The sequence below is a fragment of the Mycteria americana genome, chromosome 3 (assembly GCF_035582795.1).
Source record: "Mycteria americana isolate JAX WOST 10 ecotype Jacksonville Zoo and Gardens chromosome 3, USCA_MyAme_1.0, whole genome shotgun sequence".
Lineage (NCBI taxonomy): Eukaryota > Metazoa > Chordata > Aves > Ciconiiformes > Ciconiidae > Mycteria > Mycteria americana.
Window position 1 is genome coordinate 751,731 of NC_134367.1, and position 24,523 is coordinate 776,253.

Consider the following 24,523-nt stretch of genomic DNA (forward strand, 5'->3'; position numbering starts at 1 on the left):
GTGCCTGATAACTTTGGTGGCCTTTACGATGGGGTTACACTGTTGGTGGATAAGGGAAGAGCAACTGATGTCATCTACCTGGACTTGTGCAAAGCATTTGACACTGTCCCACACAACATCCTTGCCTCTAAACTGGAGAGACACGGATTTGACAGATGGACCACTGGGTGGATAAGGAATTGGCTGGATGGTCGCACTCAAAGAGTTGGACATCGAGCCATTGACCACAAGTGGAGACCAGTGACGAGTGGCATTCCTCAGGCATCGGTATTGGGACTGGTGCTGTTTAACATCTTTGTCGGCGACACAGACAGTGGGATCAAGTGCACCCTCAGCAAGTTTGTGTGCTGTGGCCCACATGCTGGAGGGAAGGGATGCCATCCAGAGGGACCTGGACAGGCTGGAGAGGTGGGCCCATGTGAACCTCATGAAGTTCAACAAGGCCAAGGGCAAGGTCCTACACATGGGTTAGGGCAATCCCAAGCACAAATACAGGCTGGGTGGAGAATGGATTGAGAGCAGCCCTAAGGAAAAGGACTTGGGGGTGTTGGTTGATGGGAAGCTCAACATGACCCGGCAATGCGTGCTCGCAGCCCAGAAAGCCAACCATGTCCTGGGCTGCATCACCCGCAGCGTGGCCAGCAGGTCGAGGGAGGGGATTCTGCCCCTCGACTCCGCTCTGGTCAGACCCCCCCTGCAGTGCTGCGTCCAGCTCTGGGGTCCTCAGCACAGGAAAGACATGGACCTGCTGGAGCGGGTCTAGAGGAGGGCCATGAAGATGATCAGAGGGATGGGGCACCTCTGCTGTGAGGAAGGGCTGAGAGAGCTGGGGCTGTTCAGCCTGGAGAAGAGAAGGCTGCGGGGAGACCTTATAGCAGCCTGCCAGTACCTGAAGGGGCCTACAAGAAAGCTGGAGAGGGACTCTTTACAAGGGCATGTAGTGACAGGACAAGGGGTAACGGCTTTAAACTGAAAGAGGGCAGATTTAGATTAGATCTAAGGAAGAAACTCTTCACTCTGAGGGTGGTGAGGCACTGGAACAGGTTGCCCAGAGAAGCTGTGGATGCCCCATCCCTGGAAACATTCAAGGCCAGGCTGGATGGGACTTTGAGGAACCTGGTGTAGTGGGAGGTGTCCCTGCCCATGGCAGGGGCGTTGGACTAGATGATCTTTAAGGTCCCTTCCAACCCAAACTATTTTATGATTCTATAAATCACATCCACCACTACCAAAAGGGTCTAGTAAACAATTGTTGCGATGGGCCTAGAAATTTGTAGGTAATAAAAACTGAATTGAAACCTTGTTTGAAAATTGAGGTTTTAAAGTTATCTGTTTCTCTCTCTCCCTCTTCCCTCCTCCCCTCCAATATCTGCCTCATTTTACTGATATTACTTGTAGTATCACAAGCGTAAATTACACAGGACGCAAACACGAAGTAAGGCAGTATATCCACCCTTCTTTTATACTGAAAATGGGTAAGCAAGCAAAAAAATTTTTCAAGTCAGTGCCCACAGAACTTTCCCTCTTCTCCCAGGAGAGGAATTGTGCTAAGCAGCCAAGCGGATTAAGGAGAATGAAGCCAATACGGCCAGTGAAGCGAGTATAATGCAGATAGGGGAATGGTAGTGGGAGAAGGAAGCTAAAGCACACGTCTGCCTCCAGCTCTCAGCAGAGAAGGCACACGGTCACCTCAGATGTCCAGGCCCGTTGCCTGCCTGCGCGAGGGCAGCGTGCCCTCTGCTGGGAAACGCGGAATTATTAAAGGAAGCTTTTTCACATCATTTGAAAACAGGAGCCCATGTGATGGTGGAAGTCCACACACAGACACCAACGTGACAGGGAGGCAGAGCACATTTAATACCGTGTTGCCTTTTGGCTTGTTTCTGGGGGACTGAACAAAACCATGCTCAAAAATTTTTAATAACTTTAAGGTAGTCTAAATGGGAAATTAAATGAACCAGAAATATAAGACATGTAATTTTGAGAGCAAAATCTTATTAACAGCTACTTACAATATTGCTAGACTTTGACTCGGTAGATAAAAGGGTCTGTCTTCTGTTTTAGATTCGATTAGTACCCCGTGTAATGACTTCCCAACGGAAGCCATAGATATTATCACTATAGAAACAACTAAACATTTGTTTGGCTTGTGATACGTACTCCAAAGCCACCATGTTAAGGGTGGTTATAAATAACAAACATTCCATTATTTATAGCAGGAAGAGCGTTCTAACTCAACTACAGTTGATAATAAGCCATTAAAACTTATACCCTGAGGGCTTCTACCCGAGGGTAACTTGGCTGTTTTAACTTTTTACCTGGAATGTACGGATGACAGAGACTGCTTAAGTTTGGCAGACTAAAAGAATAAACGAACAGAATGAACAATGACTAATCTACACGCTTTCAAAATGAACAATTTGATTTTCAGTTCTGCTGCACGTACATAACTAAATGAATCAGTGTTTAAGGCTATTTAATAAAAACAAAATTGAAAGAGCCCAGAAGGAAAAATGTGGAAAGTGTTTGAAGTTTTTTCTTCCCTCTAAACAGGCCCCAACAAGCAGTGTGTTCATGCAGCAAAACCTCTCTTTCAAAAAAAAGTTTCTACCTGAACTTACATATATACATATAATCACCCTAGGTTTTTATATATATACATATATATATATAATCACTACACTATGTGATTTATAGTATCAAAAAATTACCAAAGGCACTTCAGAATTTCAGGAAAAAGAATCTTATGAAAATACTTATTATTAACGCTTATTCTGGGTCTTGGGGCTCCAAAACTCTGAAAATACACCACACAAGACTGAACTAGATCTGGCTGGATTGAAAAGACAGGAAAAATACATTTCTTGTTTATTGTGTCAGAGTACCAGCTAATCTCTGCAGATCTGGTCAGCAGGAGTCTTTGGGTCTTCACTCAAGAAATTATTGTTGACTAAACACACAAGCAGGTCGTGCCATTTCAGCTGAAGCTGCGCCAGTGCCGAGTAGAATGGAAGAGCTACGGTGCGCGTTCTGCAGTCACGTCGTCCTTTCTAGACACCAATACAGTGTTTTCACAACAGTCGGACATTGCTGGTGCACATTCAGTTCATAAGCAAGCGTATTCCCCAAACTGCCTTCGACAGAACCGCTCCCCAGCCACGCATCCTTCACGAAACACTGCGACTGCTTAGTCCCACCTGAGAACGTTGCGATTTTCTGGACTGAACGGCATCTTTTTTGAAAACGTAAGTGATCCAGAATAGACACCTTCAAATTCGTCCTCTTTGCTGGATGATGTTCTTTTTATCAGGTTCAGCTTCGCCCCTTTACCAGCAGTACTAGTCACCCGGCTAGTGAAGGCAGAGGTGTCCTACTGAAGACTGACGTGAAGAAGACACTTCAGATTCCCTGACCTCACCAACTGACGGATTTCATTGCCTGTCATTTCCCTAGCAGTAATACAGTCCAAATCCCAGACTAAGAAATATTTTTTAAAATTAAGACTAATTTTCCATTTTCAGAAAATTAACACACAAGACTTGCAGAAGTTAAATAAAAGAAAAAATATGTAAGAGACCTCTCTCTCAAAAGATCCCTCTTCCATGCCCAGTTTATGGGAGACAACCCAGTTTGTAGTAGTATTTTATATATCCCTGAATTTTTTAGTCCATTTAAAACGCTTTGTTGCTTAGAAAACCCAGCAAATGGTTAAAAAGGCTCAGAAATAAGTTTCTAGAGCTAGAGCCAGAAATATTACTTTAGACTACAGGAACATAAATGCTCCTTATGATTGCCTTGTTGTTTACTGAAATCCCTCAAATTTCTCCATTTTTGTCCTTGATTTCCATCTTCTGTCTTTGCTTCACCTTTAGACAACCTTTAGCCTCTTAAGTTCACCTTTCTTTGATTTGGATTCTGTCTATGCTGAACAAGAAATGTAAACATCTCCTTCGCCCTTCACGCCTTTTATTCTTTTGGCTCATGCCCAGGCATAACTCCGTGGCAGGACTACACAAACCTCCTACAAACATAACCGATTGACATAAGCACACCTTTTAGAAGCGTTCCTTTCATTTCACCTACTGCTGCAACTGCTTACTGGTATGAGTTACATCTTGAAGACAGCCAAATTTGCTGCTGCTAAAATTCCTTCTACAGACTTCTGGACCAATTGTTTCTATGTACCCATGCTTTCGTTAGGTAAGATATGAAAATCTCTTTCAAGGTTCCCAACTATCATTATTTTCTTTCACACATTCTTTCCTTTTGTTCTGTAAAAACTGTTTCCCAATACTGTTTCCAGTAATCTTCTGCTTCCAGTTGTGTGCTCTGTCTAGTGTTGCTTCTGTATGTGCAACTCCCTCTTATTCTTCTACATGAAGAGTATGGAAGGAAACAGTTCCAGAGCCACTACCTGGTCCTGATGGCAGATAATTTGAATTCTTCATCTCCAAAGCAAGGTGGCTGCACCCAGGTTGTCTAGTAGGCATGGCTCTTCACCTGTGTCAACTCCTAAACCTTACCTTAGGAGCTGCTCGGGAGAGTGCTGTTTGGTCCACGCTAAAGCTAGGGACCGTTCCGACAGTCCTGCAGTTCCGATCATGCAACAACCTGCACCGTTTCATTTACCAGCACAGTGATAGTCTGAATACCTTCCTCTTCCATTTAGATAGCTTCCCACTCCTCCAATTCACATTATGTCTTAAAACCAACTTATTCTGTCCCTGGGGGTATTTAAAAGCCGTTTGGATGAGGTGCTTAGGGACATGGTGTAGTGGTGGTTTTGGCAGTGTTAGGTTTATGGTTGGACTTGATGATCTTAAAGGTCTTTTCCAACCTATATGATTCTGTACAGCCTAGTAAGAACAAAATGCCTCAAAAGTTAATATTGAAACAAGATGGGATGACAGATTCACAGATCCTAGCACCAGAATGGGGCACAGTCCATCTAACCTGACTCGCTGCAAACAGGTCAGAGTCTTGAGAAGGAAATACCTACGTTAGAGTTACAGCTACTATTTAGATACGTCTTTGTATTAAAAAATGCAGACGGGATTTATATATACTTAAGGGGATAATAATCTACTGGTAGTTCAGATTAAACATTCCAGAACTTTATTATCCACATAGTTAAAAAAAGGACAATACTTAAGTCGAATTTTCCTATCTTTGCCTTCCAACTACTGAATGGTATTAAGCCCCAATTTTCTAAATTAAACAGTAATACTATAATGACTCTTCTTCATGAAGATAATTACTAATTCTAATCCAATCATCATTTGAACTTCTCTTTGAATAAGTAAAAGGTTGGGCTTAATCTTTTGCCATAAAATAGGTTTTTATATCTAAAATTGTCTATTATTTCTTGAGATGTGATTATCATAGTCATCTAACTGAATGTTAGTTCTCATATAATTTCTTTAAGGCTTTTTAGTTAAGAGTTTTCAACGCATATATTTACACTTGTCAGGACAATGACAATACTAAATTTTTCTCTTAAAGAAATACTATCCTTAAAGATGCCACTTGGATAAAGTTCCTTTCTAAGCACAGCATCCATGCTAACCTGTTTACCCTTCCGGGGAGGAAAGGTATTGCAAGCTTTAAGTCTTTTCAAGCTAGAAGAGAGGAAAATATAAGAAAAGTAGGACTGATGTGAAGAGGGGAAGAAAACACGTGTTAAGGCCTTGAGGAGGACTGTGCTGTCTTGTGTGCTTTAAACAGCACTGAATACAATGACAACCATCAATAAATTAACAACATCACTGTAATAAAAACAGTACAGTTTACCTATTTATACGCTTTTGCTATTCAAAAACCTTTAAAAGTCCTACTGTGCAGTTCTACTATAAAAACTTTAACTTTCAGAATAAATTAGCACAGAGGTGGTTGCTTCAGCATGACAAACAAAGGTGAGTTACCCAAGAGGAATGCTCCTTCATCTGATGCTGGTTGCTATGAGGACCATTTGCATGGCCACGCCAAAAACAGTTTTGACAGAGCTGGTAGTTGTGGCACTGCTGGCATCGGTACCGGAACCCCATCATGCTCTCACACCGGCAATACGAACATTCCACGGGATGGAAGACTTGGTGGAGATGGGGAAAGGGAGGGGGGAGGGGAGAAAAAAAAAGAAAAAGAAAAGTAATAAGCGAACTTTAGGAAAACCTCGACCATCAAATTTCATTGGAGCTTACAAACCCCACCCCCAGGTTCTTAACCACTAACCAACTTGTTACTCTGGGCAGGTCCTGGATTTTGAGTGCAGAGCAGGTAATTTCAGTAAGGTTAACGGTAAATTTAAGTCAATGGTAACATAGCAGTTCCATCTGACAAGTTCAATATTTCTCCTTCAGATTTCTCCCTCCTCGGATACACTCAGACCCAGAAGTCTCCGTGAAAGTCCAACAACACCGAGAATACATGTGAGCAGACGGGGAAAGCAGAAAGGCTGTATTCACAAAGGTTAATTTCTGCTCAAGATCACTTTGCCCTAGAGTCAGCTGAGAGAGCTTTCCACAGAAGAGGCAAATTCAGACCACCGCGACGGGCTTCTGCTCTGAATCGCCTCTCATCGAGGAACTTCCCTTGCTCTTCCCTGACTGTGAGCTGCCTCTTGTACCTCTATAGCTTAAGCTGAAGAAATCCCCAACGTACCTCTAAATCTTAACATCTCGAGAACTGGAAAATTGAATTAGGTGCGACACTATCAGAAGTGGGCTAAAAACTATAAATAAATGCTTCTTCCCTGTTCTTCTACCCATGAACAAACAATCACAGACTCGTTCCATTGAAGTCTTCAGAATAAACAAGAGAGGAATGTAAGAATGAGGTAAAGGAGGTATCTTACTATGCCAAACGCATCTTGAAAGGTGAGGCACAGGAAACAGAATGGAAGGATAAAGGTGAATTACAGGAGCAAATAGTTTAGCATTGCTGTGGGTCTAGAGCATAAGTAATTCATATACAGTATAATAATATAATAAGTAATATACAGACAGGTATAAATAACTGTGCTATGGAGAAGACCCCAGGAAAAAACAGCAGTTCACTGGCCAGCCAGCTGAAATTCTTAGATATGTCTATTACAAACTACTGAAAGATGTAAGAGGAATAATCAGAAAGAGCCTGAAGTTTAGATCTATGATAAAAATTATGACTTAGCTGTTTTAACTGAGACTTGGTGCAATACTGCACAGGGCAATAAAGTGAATGGAGGGAGAGACAGCTTCTACGGGAAGGTTTGGCCAGTTAAACAGTGCAGAAGTGCCTGATACCTCAAGAGTGGATGCATACGCGAAAACTTTTGAAAACACATGGGTAACAATTAAAGCAAAGGCAACTTGAGCATTGACCTGGTCAGGCATGCCATGGACAATTAAGCCAAGACGATCAGGCGGATGACACTTTATTGCAGCACATATCAACACTGTAGAAAGCAAAAGACCTGATCGTGCTAGGTGATTTCAATATACAAATGCCCAGTAGGAATGGACTGTAGAGGAACTGGTGACCTTTTTTTTTTTAATAGAAAAGGTAGAGAAAGCAAAAGACAGACTTCTAGATTTGTATCAAACAGTAGAAAACAACTGGATGAGAAAGAAGATGACAAATGACCTTAAGTCAACACGCCCACAGAGTAATTTTGTGAATTTTAGGAAGCAAAGGAGAGAGAACATGACTTCTATGCAGCACATTTCAGTAAACTCATGAGAATTAGTAGGTAAGCTACAGGAAGAAACAATTCAACAGGAAAACCGAGTTAGAAGAACTGTCAGTTCCTTCAGGAAATGATGCTAAAGAAACAAGCATAAAACTACCTCGGTGCAGAGAAGAGAGCAGACTCTAGTAAACGACCAACGTGGCTAAAATTAAGAGCTCCTCAATAACCTAAAATTCAAGAGGAAGCCTACAGAAGCAAAAATTGGGACAAATTATTAATGAGGGTTAAAAGAATAACTCAAATATTCAGAGACAAAGTCAGAAAAACAGAACGAGAGAAAACTAGCAGGGGATTTCAAAGGGACATTACAAGAATTGTAATTATGATCCTTAAAAGGGTGTGAAATTATACCTATGTAACTACTGACTTCTGTTATTTTAACTTGTAGAATACATACTGGAACACATAATAAAGCAAAGTACTGTAAGCACCTGAAGAACAACAGAGAAATGAGCCTTGGACAACATTTGCCAAATCAACCTAACGTCTTTCCATGACGGAGTAATTGACCTTGAAAATAGGAAACAGGCGTCAAATGCCATCAAATTTTTATTTTACTTCAGTAATTCTTACAGAATTGGCCTCCCATTATATTCTCATGACAGGGGGAAATACACAACAGAGGAAAGGACTGTAACTTGGACATGAATCTCGTTGGGAAAATACCAGAGAGCAGTTAATTGTCAAAACGGAAAGATCTCATAAGCAAAGGGCTTTATTCCAGGTCACGCACTGGTCAATATTTTTCATAAACATATTGAACGATCATAAAAAATGTCCGATTTGGGGCATCCCATTTCAAGGAAGAGGTGGGTTAATTATATGTACAGGAGAAAGCAACAGAATCGTCTGAACAACATCTAGTAGATGTCTTAGCAAGGAGTAGACTGTGAGAAGGTATCAATCAGACATGCAAGAGGTACTTACAAAAATAGCAATACATTCTCCAGAGCCAGTGGCCCAAAAACAGGTACTTAAGGGTTTGAACTGCAATAAGAAAAAAACTCACGCTAGAACATTAGGAAAAAACTTTCTCACCTAAAAATATTTAAACAGTGATCTCACCCCAGCTTCAAGTCCAAGGAGGCATTGAAACTTTTTGATAGAGGATTTGAAGAAGCAGTGAGGCAAATCTTGCAAGGATGTTTACACACATTCAAGTTTGCCTTTGGAAAGAGAGATGGATGAAGTCACAGGTTCCCAAAGCTTCCCCCACCCACAGCCCCCGCACTCTCCCACAATATCCCTCCTGCTTGTGGCAGGGTGGCTGTCGCCTGCTAAGCTACAGCGTTAGGTCACTGCCTTAACGAAGGCCAATATACTGCTATCAGCTGACCGCAGCATGTTCTGTCTACCTCTGCGTACCACTTGATCTTGTCTCTTCTCCCCCACCTTTTCAAAAAGGTCTCTTATCTTCTCTGACTCTGCGTTTAGAAGAGACTACCATTGATGAAAAGGGGACAAAAGTACTACAGAGTCCTGAACCAAAGAATCAAAAACTTGAAACCGATACGCTTGATTTAGGAAAGCAATAACAACATTCTGATAAAATAAAACATGAGGCAAAATAACAACAGCGACAGCACTCAATGTACTGCAAAAAGCATGCTCTAAAGGTGATTGATAAAGAGAAGACTGGAACAATCAGTATTAGAGCTTATCAGATCATGGGCAAGGTATCTGGCCATCAAGATAGAAACCAGAGAGGTGTACTTTTTCAATTTGTTTGTGGGGGTTTTTTGTTTGGTTTGGGGTTTTTTTATGTTTTTTTTTTTTTCTTTTTCGGAAAGTGACAATGTTTAGCTATGGATGGGAAACAAATAAGTGAAGTGGAACAGCATGCTTCCTCCCAGTACCAGCCTGCTGTCTTCCCCTTCCTGGCTTACTGGCAGGTGGTATGCCATGATCAAATGTAGATATTACTCTTTTCCCATTTTTTTGTTCATTTCCAAATGCCATAAAATATGGTGTTACAAATTTTATTTATTTCTCGTCTCTCCTGTTCAGATCGCTTTCCATGCTCCCATCTGCATAAATCCGACTGAAGTTGCCATGAAGCAGTCAACTGAAAATGTTTTTCACATCATTGACGTGCCCAGCTCCAAGTCACACTTGAACCACCACGAGCCCTCCTGCCTATGGACTGGAAGAGCTCACCTCACGTCCCAGTCCATTTTTCCTCTCTCCTCCCTACTCCTCCTTTCCTGCCCCTGAAATACTTGTTCTAATCAAAACGCTCATGCTTCACCTTCTCTGCCTCAGTGATCTGAACTTTTTTTGCTGTTGACACCTTCTCTTTTGAAGGTTTCCCGTTACCCAAAGCTCCCTGCCACATATGGGAGTGGGAGTTTTAAGCTTCTTTCCACCTTTCACTGCATCCAAGTCTTCCGTCATTCCCTTTTCTGGCTGCCAGTACTCCAGACTCAAACCTCCTCCTGGCTCTTTCTTGAGAGAGACACAACCTGCTCCTTCCTCCCTTCGCTCCTGCCAGCAGACCAGTTCCCAGTGGAAGGTGCAGGAAGGGCAGGAGAGGGAAGCAGCCAGAGAGATTGGACCATGAACCCAGTTCTCATGTCTGGCTTTTCCTCCTTTTTCTGACTCCCAATCATATTTCTGTATTCAGCGTGTTTTTGCTTTTCCTTCTTTTTTTTCAACTGATACCATCAGTTACTGTCACTGTATTTCAATTCCCTCCCAAGTGTGCTGCCCCGTGGGACGCGTCCTTCTACTTCCCATCCCATCCGAGCCGCCCCAGCATCACTAACTCTGCTCAGGCTCCTGCATTGCAGAGTACCCTCGAAGGAAATCTCATCACAAAACTAACCTCACCCATCAAAGCTTGGAAATTCTTCCAGATGAAAACTGGAAGAATGTGATGCGTCCTTGCTCCTCTTCCTCTTCTTCCCTCCTCTATCACACAGATACTTCTCGTTTCCTTTCTTCTACAAACACCTAATTTATTCAAAGATCTTGTGCCATCTTGTGATTTACCTCAGACTCCTCATAGCCATTCCTTCTTTATTATTATTTGCTTTGGTCTGTTCCCCTTGCTCTCCAACATCAAAATATACACACAATTTAGGTTTTCAGATTCCAAAGACAAAAAAATTGACCATATTTTCACCTCTAACTCCAAGTTCCTTTTGTCTCTAAGCTTACTGAACGCATGCTTACTGTCTGACATCCCTCTCCTTCAGTTCTGATCTTAAGAAGTCCCTCTGCCTCTCACGTTTCCACAGAAGCCGTTCCAGTCAAAAGCCCTTATTACTGTTTCCCACCCAAATGTAGGTTTCGTTACGCCACCACCAATTTTTGAGTTGCAAACCCCAAATCCGATATTCCTCCTTGTCTTGAAACCTCCATACACTGCCCTGGCTCTGTGTATTCAATGTTTTATCTTATATTTTGACTGCTGATGCCAAAAACCAGTCTTTGCTCTGTTTGAACAATGCCCTTCCCCTGGAGGCATATGATTAGAGCTTCCAAATACGATCGTAATACAAACAATAGATTGCTAAAATGAAATAACGAAGAAGAGTTTTAGAGCAAAAATTGTGGATCCACATTTTGGATCCACATGCTGTTTCAAAGTACCCTAATTTTAAAGGTACATGAGAGGCAAGAGAGATGCAGGACTGAATGACCAGAGACCGGTCTGGAACTGGGAAGCCTGTCCACGTTGTCTGCTTACACATGACAGAGTACTTCCATAGGAAGAGTGCATTGATAACAAAATATAGATAGAAATAAGTAGGGGAAGAGAACACAATCTTTATTAAATTGGGCAGGAGAAATTCCCAAAGACATTAAAAAAACTAGCAGTTAAAGGAAAATGAAAATATGACAGCTGCAAAATGCAAGAAAAGAAATCAAAGAGGAGACCATAAAACTAGAAAGCTAAAGCATGACGAAGATGTAATAATTCAACATTTTTCACATAAAAATGTTTCAAGGAAGACCTGGAAAAAACCCCACTGTTCAAAACTCTGGCTAAGACAGAATTAATGTTGGAGAAGAAATGCTTTGAAGAACTTGCCATGACTATAAATACAAACTTTTATTATAGTATTCTTTTACATGTGGTATTAATAGCTACATCTGTAAACAAGACATACTGCTACAAGATTTTGTTTTGTCCCAGCGGACACAGGCCAGCAATATTGATGCGTACATCTGTAACTTCTAAACTCTATTACTCCCATGTAAAATACAAGTGATACTGTTAGCTAGGAGATAAAAATGCAGTCATGTACTTAATTGAGCAATACGTAGCACAGAAAGCCAAATACTCCAAATACTGCGTTCCTTGTAAAGCTGTGTGTGATTTTACCACAGAAATCATGTCTAGTATATAACGTACATGCCAAGCTCCAGGTTTCAACTCTGACTTTCAGATTTTTCCATGGAAACTACTCAAATGAGCGGAAAGAGAACTCTTCCAGGAGATGAACGTCCTTAGCTAAACTCAGTGAATAGAGGCCTGCTTAGGTGGCAGTTTAGAGCAGGAATCTCTACCTTCCTACTGACTAAAGCAGGAACCTGACGTCCTTGGCCTGAAAACAGTCATGAATACAACCAAATACTCTCTGGTCCTGCATTCTGCTGCCAAATCGCTAAACAAAACCTAACCTCTGGGACTAAACACATTCTGCTCCACTCTGCAGCGGAACACTGCTTTACCACCGGTGATCTATGGACCACGTGGATCTGATGGACTACTTCCACGGCATCAGCAGGTTAGGAGGAACAGAAGCAATCTGCCATGTGCTATACAGCAGCCTACGTAGAAGAACCTTTTAAAATAATCTACATTCCACTGGAAAGCTTAGGGACCAGCAAAACAGAAAAGACTGAAGTACCTTGCAGAATTTTTATCCAGAAAAGAAATGATGGGCTTAAAAACTCACAGAATGCTACCAGCAGGACACACTCCAAGGTGCCATGTCAGATGACGGCTCTAACCAGGGCACGGAAAAACACAAGTGTATCACAAGACCCAGCCCAAGTTGTGCAAAGATTCTGCTGAGTAGTAGCTTAACATCTTCCTGCACTCTGTAAAAATGCCACACACAATTATTGACTTACGCTACCCAAGTTATCACAGACAGCAATTAACATACCAGGGCAGCGTGGGCTGAAATATCTTTGCAGAGGCTTCTTTTTGAAACGTGCTTCCAGATGTTTGTTACTGCTCGCACGAACAAGTGACGCTGTGCCTCAGAGGGGTATCAGTCTTCCTAATTATAATGATGTCTACAGCAGTTTGTAGCTTCCTTTTCCTTTCTTTAAAGCAATCATCCGGAGAACCTAAATAGTTTACAACTGGTCTTTAAGGACGGGAGTTCACAATCAGAAGACTCTTCCCTAATGACAGCTTACAACTCAGGCAGTGCAGGAAATTACCCATTGCTGGTACAGAAGATTTTAATGCTACATTTTTCTTATTAAGCCTTTTTTTTAACCTACTGACAATCCAAGGAGAATGCAGACCTCCATGAAAGTGTCCAGATCCTCTAAAGCAAAAACTGAAAAAAATTTTGGCTCCTGAGCATTCATAAAAACATTGTGCCAAAATCACATTAAGGAAAAAAGAGACACTAGTTTCTTGATGGATGTCAGGAATACATTCGAGCAGAAAAGGACAGGCTGACTCAAAAGCATGAGTTTTTGTCACTGGAACTCCTTTACCACTGTCAGGATAGTTCCATAATAATTCTCAGTATGTCTGTAAACTTGTATTACAATTCTTAATGGAAGCTAGAATTCACAGAAACCTGGGAAAGCACAGAAAGAAGGAAAAATGTCAAAATAAGGCAATTCTGCTTCTGGAAAGGAAGTTTCCCCTGTGCTTCAGGAAAGGCAGAGATATGGCGACACAACCCACCCAGACACTGAAAATACTGACGGCTACACTGAGCTGCCCTTCTGGAAGGGAGGAGGGGAAGAAAGGCAAAGGGGGTAAGGATCGGACCCAGACCACCGAGAGGTGTCGGGGCTCCCCAACAGCCGAGCGCGACCTCGGCCAACCTCCGCTCACCCTCCCACGGGGGGAACCGTGTCGCTGCGGGGAGGTTTGAAGATGGTCCGTACACTTCAACATCCCGGTCAAAACACCAGCATGCCTGGCACATCGCAGGTGACTAGGAAGTCACCTTCCTCCTCTCAAGAAATGTGAAAAAGCCAAAACCCCCAAATGGCATCATCACCGCAGTTCTGTGGATTTTTTAGCTTTTTTTTGGTTTTTTTTCTTTTTTCAAAGGAAAGTCGAAAGTGAAGTCCACTGCGATGCTCTGTCTTTCCTTGTGAAAGTAAAAGATTTACCCCAGCTAAGGCTGCATAGCAGCTGCTAAACACACATTTGTCATTTTAGGAAAGGCAGAGACTCTCAATCCCATTCAGAAATTATTGAAGTTATTTTTATCTTCTGGGAAAGTTAAAGATTTATTTGTCCCAGAAGGTGGCCAAAGCTTGAGTTATAATACCTGACTGAAGAACGACCTGATACGGTTTGAAAAATGTTATGGAACATTTTTTAATTGGGAACTCCTAAACAGGAACTGCATTCTCCCTACCACACGCATTTGCTTTTTTAAAATCATTGTATTTCAGGAAGATACAATCCTTGCCCTAGAGAGCCGACGAGCTAGCAATGTATTTCTACAAATGTTAATATAAGCTTAAGATAACAGCCATGGCAAGTTTAAAAGCTAGATAATCTTTTCTATATTTTCCCTTTGTTATAAATGGGAGAGGAAAAAAAAAAAACCAAACATTGCCTGAAGACTTCTTCCACTTGCATTTACAAAGGATCCTGTTTCTACAAAAGCATAACTAAAGAGATTAGAATGCCTGCACAAAAGCATACTGTTATTATGCTGCATATTAGCATGCAAATTGAGATGATGGCTTTCAGAAATAACTTGCTGGCCTATTTGTTTAGATCAATACCAGCAATCCATGGAGTTTATTTGATGCCTTGAGAAAGAAGATATGTTATTTTCTACCTGTAAATGTTATTTCTCCAATAAAGCTCAGTTCAGAGCTTAATTGCCTTTTGCTTATATCAGAGTTGAAAAGACAACCAAGGAAATCGCAGGATTATTATTTTTTTTTAAAGGTGTCAACCAAGGTGTTCAAGTGCCTCTGAAGTAACTCAGCAGTGATTGCCAGAGTAATTAATGAGAATATTTACAAGCTGTGAAGGAGACAAACATCTGGTTGGGAGGAAAGGTTAGGGAACAAAAGCACTACACTCTGACAAGGTGCGATCCAGAGAAAACTAACTTGCAGTGGAAATGAACAACTGACTCCAGAACAAGACTACTACTAAACGCTACAAGGAACTGCGTTCGAGATAGCAGTAGCAAAGACACAAACTTAAAGGATGGACCTTTATGGACTGAGCCCATTTTATCAGATAACAGTGTTTACAGACCAGTGGTGGAAGAAGAGAACTTCAGGGAACGATTTAATGGGATTTTATTGCAATCATACCCAGAATCACAAAACCACTGAATAGCTGAGGCTGGAAGGGACCGCTGGAGATCTCCTCAAAGCAGGGTCATCCCGAGCAGGCTGCTCAGGCCGTTGTCCAGTCGGGTTCTGAACATCTCCAAGGATGGAGACTCCACAACCTGGGCAACCTGATGCAGAGTTTGACCAGATATTACCATAAAAAAATTTCTTCTCATGTTTAAACAGAATTTCCTGTATTTCCATTTGTGTCCATTGCCTCTTGTGCTGCCACTGGGTACCACTGAGAAGACCAGAGCTAAGACCATAGACGTCTTCTTCACTGCTTCCCCCCAGTTATTTACACACATTGCTAAGGTCCCCCTGAGCCACCTTCTCTCGAGGCTAAGCAGTCCCACCTCTCAGCCTATCCTCATATCACACATGCTGCAGTCCCTTAATCATCTTTGTGGCCCTTTGCTGGACTCACTCCAGTGAGTCCACGTCTCCCTTGTACTGGAGAGCCCAGCACTGGACACAGTATTCCAGATTTGGTCTCACCGGTGCTGAAGAGAGGGCAATAAACATCTCTCTCGATCTGCTAGCTATGGTCTTCCTAACACAGCCCAGGACACTGTTGGCCTTTTCGGCTTCAAGATGGCATTGCTGGCTGATGTTCGACTTGGTGTCCACCAGGACCCCCACGTCCTTTTCTGCCAAATTGTCTTCCAGCCAGTCAGCCCCCAACGTGCACTGGTGCATGGGGTTATTCCTTCCCAGGTGCTGGACTTTGCACTTCCCAGTGTCCCACTTGGAAGTCCCACTTAAAAATTATTTTTAAGAGCTCACATTCTCATGAATCTGCACTTGGAGAATCAGCTGATACACATCAGAATACCCAACTTACAGCCTTGCAAATCTGTTCCAAAGAAACAGTTCAGCACCTCTAGTAAAGCATCCGCAGTAAAAAAAAAGCCCATGTAACACTAGAGAGAGAAGTTTACCTTGAGCAGGGAGGTTATTTATCACGAGCTGTCCTTTTGTCCAAGTTTTGCATCTGAACCTGAAGGATCCGCCTGTATAATTTCCACTAGTAAAGGTGGAAATGTTTCACAGTTCTCACAAGTTCTTGTTTCAGATCACAACCTAAGAGGTTCATCAGCTAAAGAGACCTTCAGCAGCAACCCTAGTAAAGCAAGCTCCAGCACCCGGGTGGATATCAGAGTTACTCTCCCTGTTGTGACTGCTGCTGATTTTAGTTTACCCTGGATGTGAGAACCTGTCACTAAGAAATTGCATAGTGCTGAAACATAGGTGCCAGCTGTAGCTTAAAATTTAAAAACTGACTGTACCAAATTCATTAAGGGCCCAAATCAATGTCTGAAACTTAAGCCTTTTAATAATTGTGGAGCACTATGAAACAACTCCAGTATTTTGTCTGGGAACCTGATGTCTCAGCTTTCAGCTCCAAGATCACCACAGGGAGATGCCAATTCCTGCCCTATCCCGTGCCGGTCCTGGAACAGAGCAGTCCTACACACAGCACTGAACGACTGGTCAGGATTAGAAGCGGAGGCAATGTCTCAAGGAAGTACATACTTGGGGCAGGAGCCCATTATCAAGTAATGGATGAAGACTAGAGAATCTTTGTGGCCAACTCTTTCCTCCAAATCAGAGGACTGGTTCTGGCTCGCTTGCAAGGCTGACAAAAATCTGACTGAAGGCATTAGTATAACCTATCACCATACCCAACAAAAAATGATCCTGTTTTAGATCGGCACTGATCTCTGTTTCTTTCATGTTTTTGCCAATCGTCTGGAAAAGTTTTCAAGTGAAAGGAGACAGGCATTCCTGTAACCTCCTACAACCATTTATTTCAACAAAATTTACATTTTTTTAATATATGCAGATATTAAAACATACACAACCCTTACAAAGTAACTTCATATTAATTTAGCCACAGAATCCACAGCCATTGTCAGCTTCACATCTTCCATATTCTGCCTTTTAAACATTGAAAATGACCATTTAATAGGAGATACTCAATCTGGATCCATAGCGACAATTAACTCTTGCATATGTCCTGTCCCAGACTTGAAACTATAAAAGCTTCTGACTTGCTTTTTCCTTAGCGGGCACATCTGTAATCAGAGCTGAGTCTTCCCTCAACATTTCTTTTCCTACCACATGTCCCAGTAATCCCAAGCTCATTCCTTCTACTGTCTCTGTCCTTCAGATTTGCTATTTTTACCTTCCCACACTCAGGCCCCCACCACCAACCCTCCCTTAACTTCTTTTGCTGTAGGGACATAATCCAGACTTGATCTCCCCCACCTGCTAAGCCTGCTGTGGCTTGCCACATACCTCTGTACCTCAGCTGCAATATTTCTCCTCAACACTTTTAAGCAGAGGAACTGCTGCCTGACTCTGGAGCAAAAATACCACTTGCAACAGAATAAAAGTTTCCAAGGAAAAAAAATTGTAGTAACTTAGAAGGCAAGAACACTGGCACGAATTATTGATGGTAACGTAATTCAGCAGGCAGCTTTGGGAGGTGGCTGTAGAAGAGGCTGATAAGAATTAGAAACATAATTTTAATGCCACAAACATTAAAAGTTATCCTATCAAGTTATCTGAATGCTAAACCTATGTGTAACAAGACTCCTTTGTGTAACGTAGAATTACATTTGGAGACTGGTTGGCAGAACAGATGAACGGGGAGAATCTCTGGCTGCTTGGAAGAAAGCGTCAGAAAAAGGTGCACTTACGCAACTGCTCCCCATGAAGATGGTTAGATTGGGATCTGCACGTTCTAGAGCAGCCATATCCCACAGCGAGGGCAAGCTGTCAGATAATACAGGAATGCATGCACTAATCTATAAGGAAGTATTATTCTGGGTATCTAGAAATTTCCTCCAGGTACTCTCAAGCAGAAAAAACATCAGACTATGGATTATCTCCAGATCTTTCCACCATTTCACATCTGTCCAAACATGATGTTTAAACATTTCACCCTTGCCTAAGAAGCTCTGTGCAATTCTGTCCTGACCTGTAATTCATATAAACATTTTTACTGCCTGTTTCCTTACCGCATTTATTCCAACCTGAGTGCTTTTCTTGAAGTACAAGTTTATGAGGATAAGAGGATAGAGGAAGAAGAAGAAAGCAAAAAGTCGCTGCTGCCCTTCTATTAGTGCAACCTGTTACATAAGGGTGGGAAAGACACTGCAGTACTGTAGTTTACCTAATATTTTAACTAGATCAACCTCCCCACCTTTTTCATAAGTTTTCCCGTACGATTTGTCTCCGTGAAATTGCTCCCCTCAAAATTCTTTTAAAAAAATCACTTTTTTTTAAATAAGACACACAGTTGTTGGGAAATGTCTGTAAACACGTAGAACAACTGGGAAATTCACCTTCTCTTCTGTTGCAATAAAGAAGAAAAAGCCCATTGAGCATTGCCACTCCAATCTTGTTCACTGCGTAACAAATGCAGATTAAATTCACAACCAGATATGCTTTGCAAGAGGATCAAGAGAAGACAATGAAACAAATGCCAAAAACCAGCATCTCAAAATCACAGCAGTACTTAACCATGTCACAGGCATAAATGTCAGGAAACAGAGAATGGAATATAAACCATGAAAACTTAGCTAGAGACAGACGGCCAAGCTGTGCCTGTAAACAGCTAGGCAAAAACAAGAGCCTAGAGTTTATCTACCTGTGTCTCAAAAGGAAGAAGCCTATACACCTTGAAATGACTATAAATGCATTAAGCAGAAGAAGGGGTAACAGCTAGTAGGGCAGAGGTTTTGAATGATGATAACGTGATTTTACTCTGTGGGGAAGGAAACAAAAGATGAAGTTTAGTTTACGGGTGAAGAAAAAAAGTTGTTTTTTTTTCTAGAATTCACATACAAAACATCATACACATATACTGTGTGCAACCGTACAATAAATTAAACACACCACCTTTTTGGCCACTAAACCCAGCAAATAGTGTCAATACACTTGCACAGCCTTCTGCAGGAAAGGTTGCTGGTTCCCTGAACACTTTTTGCTTCCCTGAACTCCATAAAGCCCTCTCAGCCAGATTACTTTCACCACTCTCTCTCACTATTAATCTTCAGTTTTCCATCCCTTATTGCTCCTTAAATACTTTCCATAGGCAGTAAACCCAGGAAATTTTAGCTAAGAAAAGGTCTGGAAGTGAGAGGAGCTCAGCTTTTACCTCCTGCAGTGAGCACTGAAGTGACTCATGTGCTCAAATGCTACTCAAGACAGGCATTTGAATGGGTACCAAAATCTTTGGGAGCTAGCACTTGAAAGCATATGTTAAAGCATAGTTCAAGTGAAACTTTGTAAAAGTTTCAGAATCAACGTGAACATTTAGAGAATATCGTTTTTCTGCTGCTTGTTTTTTCATCTTCCACTACTAGCAATGCTAGAACTCTAAAACTAATCTTGTTTTGCATTGTTGCTGATGATTTAATAAAGAATCAGTCTTCATCCCAGAAGCGTAGAACACTTTTCACTCCAACAAAAGTCTGGGCTTAAATGCTCTGGGACTAAGACCATTACAGTGGGAAGGATGAAAGAATTAAGTGCTTCATTACGTGAGAAAGGACAGCTTATTTACATATGTTGAACAGAAACCTTGCTCTGACCAGATGTTTCGAACAAGAAAATATTCCATTTACCATTTTCAACATGGGCAAGTCTGTGCATGAGAGGCAGCCACACAAGGCACTGAGGAGGTGGATCAGCCATCAATGTCTCTAAAAACATGTTTAGCATGATCTTTTTCTGCAAAGAAAAAAGAAATACAATTTAATTATATGAAAAATTTCGATTTTATATACCAAAAACTACTTCAGCCTTAAAAATCTCTCTCTGACTCAACTTCTGTCTACCAGGAATATTTCATATGCTATAAAGGGATAAAAATCACAACTTCTTTGCTCACGGAGTTTCAATCTATATTAGGCAAACAGTAACACCACAAAGAAGGTATTAGTATAGACACGATATAATCGTACAAAAATAAATGATAAACAGATGAACAGAAAACTCCAAGAAACAGAGGACTAGTCTGTTAGGATTGGTTCCCAAGTTGCAGTTAAAGATTCTTATTTTGAAGAGGGATACGTCAAGTGTGAGCGGAGGTTATTTAACAATGTAGAAAACAGTATTTCAAACATACAGACAGCACTGAAAAAAGTAAGACACACAAAAAAAGAGTAATTACAACTAATTTCCATACATGATCCATACAGCCAATCATTTTTTTTTTAAAAGACAAAATAAGGAAAAAAGAGGCAAGGGGAGAACTAAGCTAAGATTTAAAAAAACTGTCAATAAAATGAAATTTAAATGAAATCATTAGGAGAAGGAAGTCAGGCATGTTAAGAGTCATATTTTCTAAGGTTTCAAATTCAAGTGAGCAAGAGAAAATTTCTGCTGCAAATACAAACAGATGGAGATAACTGGTAAGAAAAACAGCTCAGAATGTTATGGATACAAAGAAAGAGCCTGTTGGCTTTTGCATACAATAAGCGAGATGCTTAAGAACTCCTCCTAGGCAGCAGAGCAGCTGGTCAGACGGCACTTTTTTCTCACCTTAGCATATGGCAGCGTTACTCCAAAAAGCACCCACAACAGGGAGGGTAAGCAGAGCTAGAGGAAAAGCCAGTCTGGCTTCCTAGGAGCTGTGAAATTAATTGTAGCTTTCACTTGCAACTGTCATGACACAAATCAAGGTGTGTTTTATTTGGTCGTGGGTCGTTTGGTTTTTTGGTTTTGTTTTTTAATTCAAGAGAAGGTTTATATTTAAAGCCTCAATAGTATTGTAATTAGCGGCAAATATATACATCTAATACCTCTGAAGCTAACTACCCTGGAGAGATAATACGGAATTATAATTATCTATCCCAGCTACCATTAAGGAATATTCTAAGAAATCTTGAATCTTACTTCTTCCAACTTTTATAAGGTGTCCTTGTTCCAGTCTCGCTGCTTAGCAAATGAAAAGCTTTTCCTGAATAGTTAACTGCTGCTACAAGAGAGTCCAATAATTTCCTTTGCCAGACACGACATCAGACGTGCTACCTGGAAAAGAACAAATGCCTGATCTTGCCTGGCAATCCCAGCCTTCCCTCTGCCTCAAAGCCAAGTCATCCTTCGGGCTATTAATAACAACACACGGTCAACCTGCCTTCTCCTCTCTTTGGGGGTGAAGAAATCCAAAATCTTTTAACAAATTGACATCTTGGTAAGGCCGTGAAACACTCTAAATATGCTGAACCAAACCTTCTGATAGAAGGAGAACCAGTTTTTAACTGGGAATTAACTGATCGTGGTATGCGATGTCTGAGACCAGAAAGGGCTGCTTGCCCAACCAGGAACCACAGTGCTAATGACCTTAAATGGCAGCATCGTCTATAGTTCACGTGCAGATTGCACGTTTCAAATCTTAACATAATTTCCTAGTTGCTTACTTGTATAGGTGTTGTACAACTTTATAAATATGCCTCTGAGGGTCCCAATTTTGACTTGACTCGACTCTCATCTCTCATCCTGTTTCATATACAAGAGTATGAAGGTTACTCCAAATAATAAATACGGCTCACAGACAGACCAGTTTTCTGGAGACAAGACTCAGGATCCATTAGACATCACACCCGTTTTTAAAAGCTGTAAAAAGGAGAACTCTGGGAACTACCAGTCAGCCTCACCTCCATGTCTGTTAAGATCATGGAGCAGATCCTCCTGGAAAACATGTCAAAACATACAGAAGACAGGGAGGTGACTGGAGACAGCCAGCATGGCTTCATGAAGTGCAACTCATGCCTGACTAATCTAGTGGCCTTCTATGATATGACTGCATCAGCGGACAAGAGAAGAGCTACGGATGGCATGTACCTGGACTTCTGTAAGGCCTTTGACACGGTCCATCACAACATTCTGGCCACTAAATTGGAGAGATATGAGTTTGATGGATGGACTGTTAGATGGATAAGGAATTGGCTGGGTGGCCCTATCCAAAGAGTTACAGTCAATGGCTCCATGTCCAAGTGGAAACCAGTAACCAGTGGTGTCCCTCAAGGGTCTGTACTGGGACCAATACTATTTAATATTTTCATCAATGACATAGACAGTGGGATTGAGTGCACCCTCAGCGAGTTTGCAGTGACACCAAGCTGAGCGGTGCGGTTGACACCTGAGGGATGGAATGCCATCCAGAGGGACCCTGACAGGCTTGAGGAGTGGGCCCATGTGAACCTCCTCAGGTTCAACAAGGCCAAGGGCGAGGTCCTACACATGGGTTGGGGCAATCCCTGGTATCAATACAGGCTGGGGGATGAAGGGATGAAGAGCAGCTCTGTGGAGAAGGACTTGGGGGTACTGGTGGATGAAAAGCTGGACATGAGCCGACAATGTGCGCTCGCAGCCCAGAAAGCCAACCTGCGGGCTGCGTGGCTGCATCATCCGCAGCATGGCCAGCAGGTGGAGGGAGGGGATTGTGCCCCTCGACTCTGCTCTGGCCAGACCCCACCTGGAGTACTGCATCCAGCTCTGGGGCCCACAGCATAAGGACGACATGGACCTGTTGGAGCGGGTCCAAAGGAGGGCCACGAAAATGGTCAGAGAGGTGGAACACCTATGGAGAAAGTTTGGGTTGTTCAGCACGGAGAAAAGGCAGCTCTGGGGAGACCTTATTGTGGCCTTTCAATATATGAAGGGGCTCATAAGAAAGACAGAGAAAGGCTTTTTACCAGGGCCTGTAGTGACAGGACAAGGGGCACTGGTTTTAAACTGAAAGAGGGGAGACTTAGATTGGACATGAAGAAGAAATTTTTTTATGATGAGGGTGGTGAGGCACTGGCCCAGGTTGCCCAGAGAAGTTGCAGATGCCCCATCCCTGGAAGTGTTCAAGGCCAGGTTGGATGGGGCTTTGAGCAGCCTGGGCTAGTGGAAGGTGTCCCTGCCCATGGCAGGGCATTGGAACTAGATGATCTTTAAAGGTCCCTTCCAACCCACACCATTCTATGATCCAATGACTCTATGATTAGACAGCGATATATGATACGCACTGTGGCAGAAGAACCTAAACCTAGCAGGAGAACTTCTGCTATAGACTAGGATGTTCCTCAAAGAAAAAAACTCTCACTTTAAGCAGCGAGAGCCTTATGAGTTGTCAAAGCCTGTGCATGGAGTGATGCAACTTCCATGTAGTTCACAAGAGGGCAGTAGGGACACAGGCTTTGGGGCTTTTTTTCACCGATACAGGTAGGATATTTTGCAACCTATTGACCAAAAAGAATCACACAGCATTATCAGTACTACATCTTGCCTGTCTGGGCACAGGCATTCTCGGCAATGGCTGAGTTGACAGGAAAGCAAACAGCAGTCTCCGTCTCTGGTCTAACACTTCCTACTGGGTTCAGAACCCAACCATGGAGCAACCACAAAAACATCACTCAGTCACCATTTGTGAAAACCAACGAAATAATCTGCCAGCAGGTTCCAAACTCCAAGAACATAAACTGAAAATTAGTAAATGTGAAGGCACAACCACTCATGAGGGTCAAAAGCTCCCCAGGAGAACAAACGCATTTCTGCATAGATACTTTCTGTAATCACCTGCTTACTCTCTATCCTATTGTAATAACTGTTTTTACCAATTGCTGTTAGCATACCTTCTTAACAGCTCTGTAGTCTCAGATCTTCTTGCAGGTGGGTGCAGTGGCAGGTTATACCAATGCTATTCTTATATTTAGAAGAATACCATAGGCTTGCTTCAATAGCAAAAACTCAGCCAGTTTTATTGTTACACTGCCAACACGCTTGTTCCAACAAGATGTTAATGCATATATTTCCCCACAAAATACTGGCACAAAACCACATCCCCTGAGCCAACACAGAGATATGTGATTTTTAACTCTACAGTGATCAAAACAAGTTATATCGATCTAAGCAGCTATGTATTAGACCCCACCTGTATCTCTAACCATCCTGCATCTTGTGCTTAAACTGCAACTCTCTGAGAGTATATTTACACGACCCTTCATACACAAGACCATCCTGTCCTTAATAAGTACATTCTCATTACTCACTTTAACAAGACTGCACATCCTGACCATTCTTCTGACACTGTTAAGCCTGTGCAGCCAGTTCAGCTATCAGCCACACCATCCATGAAGCCTAAGTCAGCCAATGCTTTAGCGAAGCTTTTATGTGAGTAACATTTCCACAAATCAACACCTGTCTAGGCCTGCTTGTACAATTTGTGCTGCTGAGTTTCAACAGAATAACGTGCAGTTTGACTCTACAGAAGCCAAGCTCCTG

General features: G+C 42.1%; 1 protein-coding gene across 1 annotated transcript in view; it reads right to left on the reverse strand.

Moving 5' to 3' along the window:
- The window catches only part of DTNB (dystrobrevin beta), a 218,390-nt gene that overhangs the window by 151,718 nt on the left and 42,149 nt on the right, over positions 1-24,523 (reverse strand). The window contains exons 8-10 of the mRNA XM_075497583.1: positions 19,876-19,981; positions 8,651-8,710; positions 5,922-6,088 (exon numbers count right to left, since the gene is read on the reverse strand). Of these exons, the coding sequence (XP_075353698.1) occupies positions 5,922-6,088; positions 8,651-8,710; positions 19,876-19,981 (333 nt within the window). The remainder of the gene's footprint in view (positions 1-5,921; positions 6,089-8,650; positions 8,711-19,875; positions 19,982-24,523) is intronic.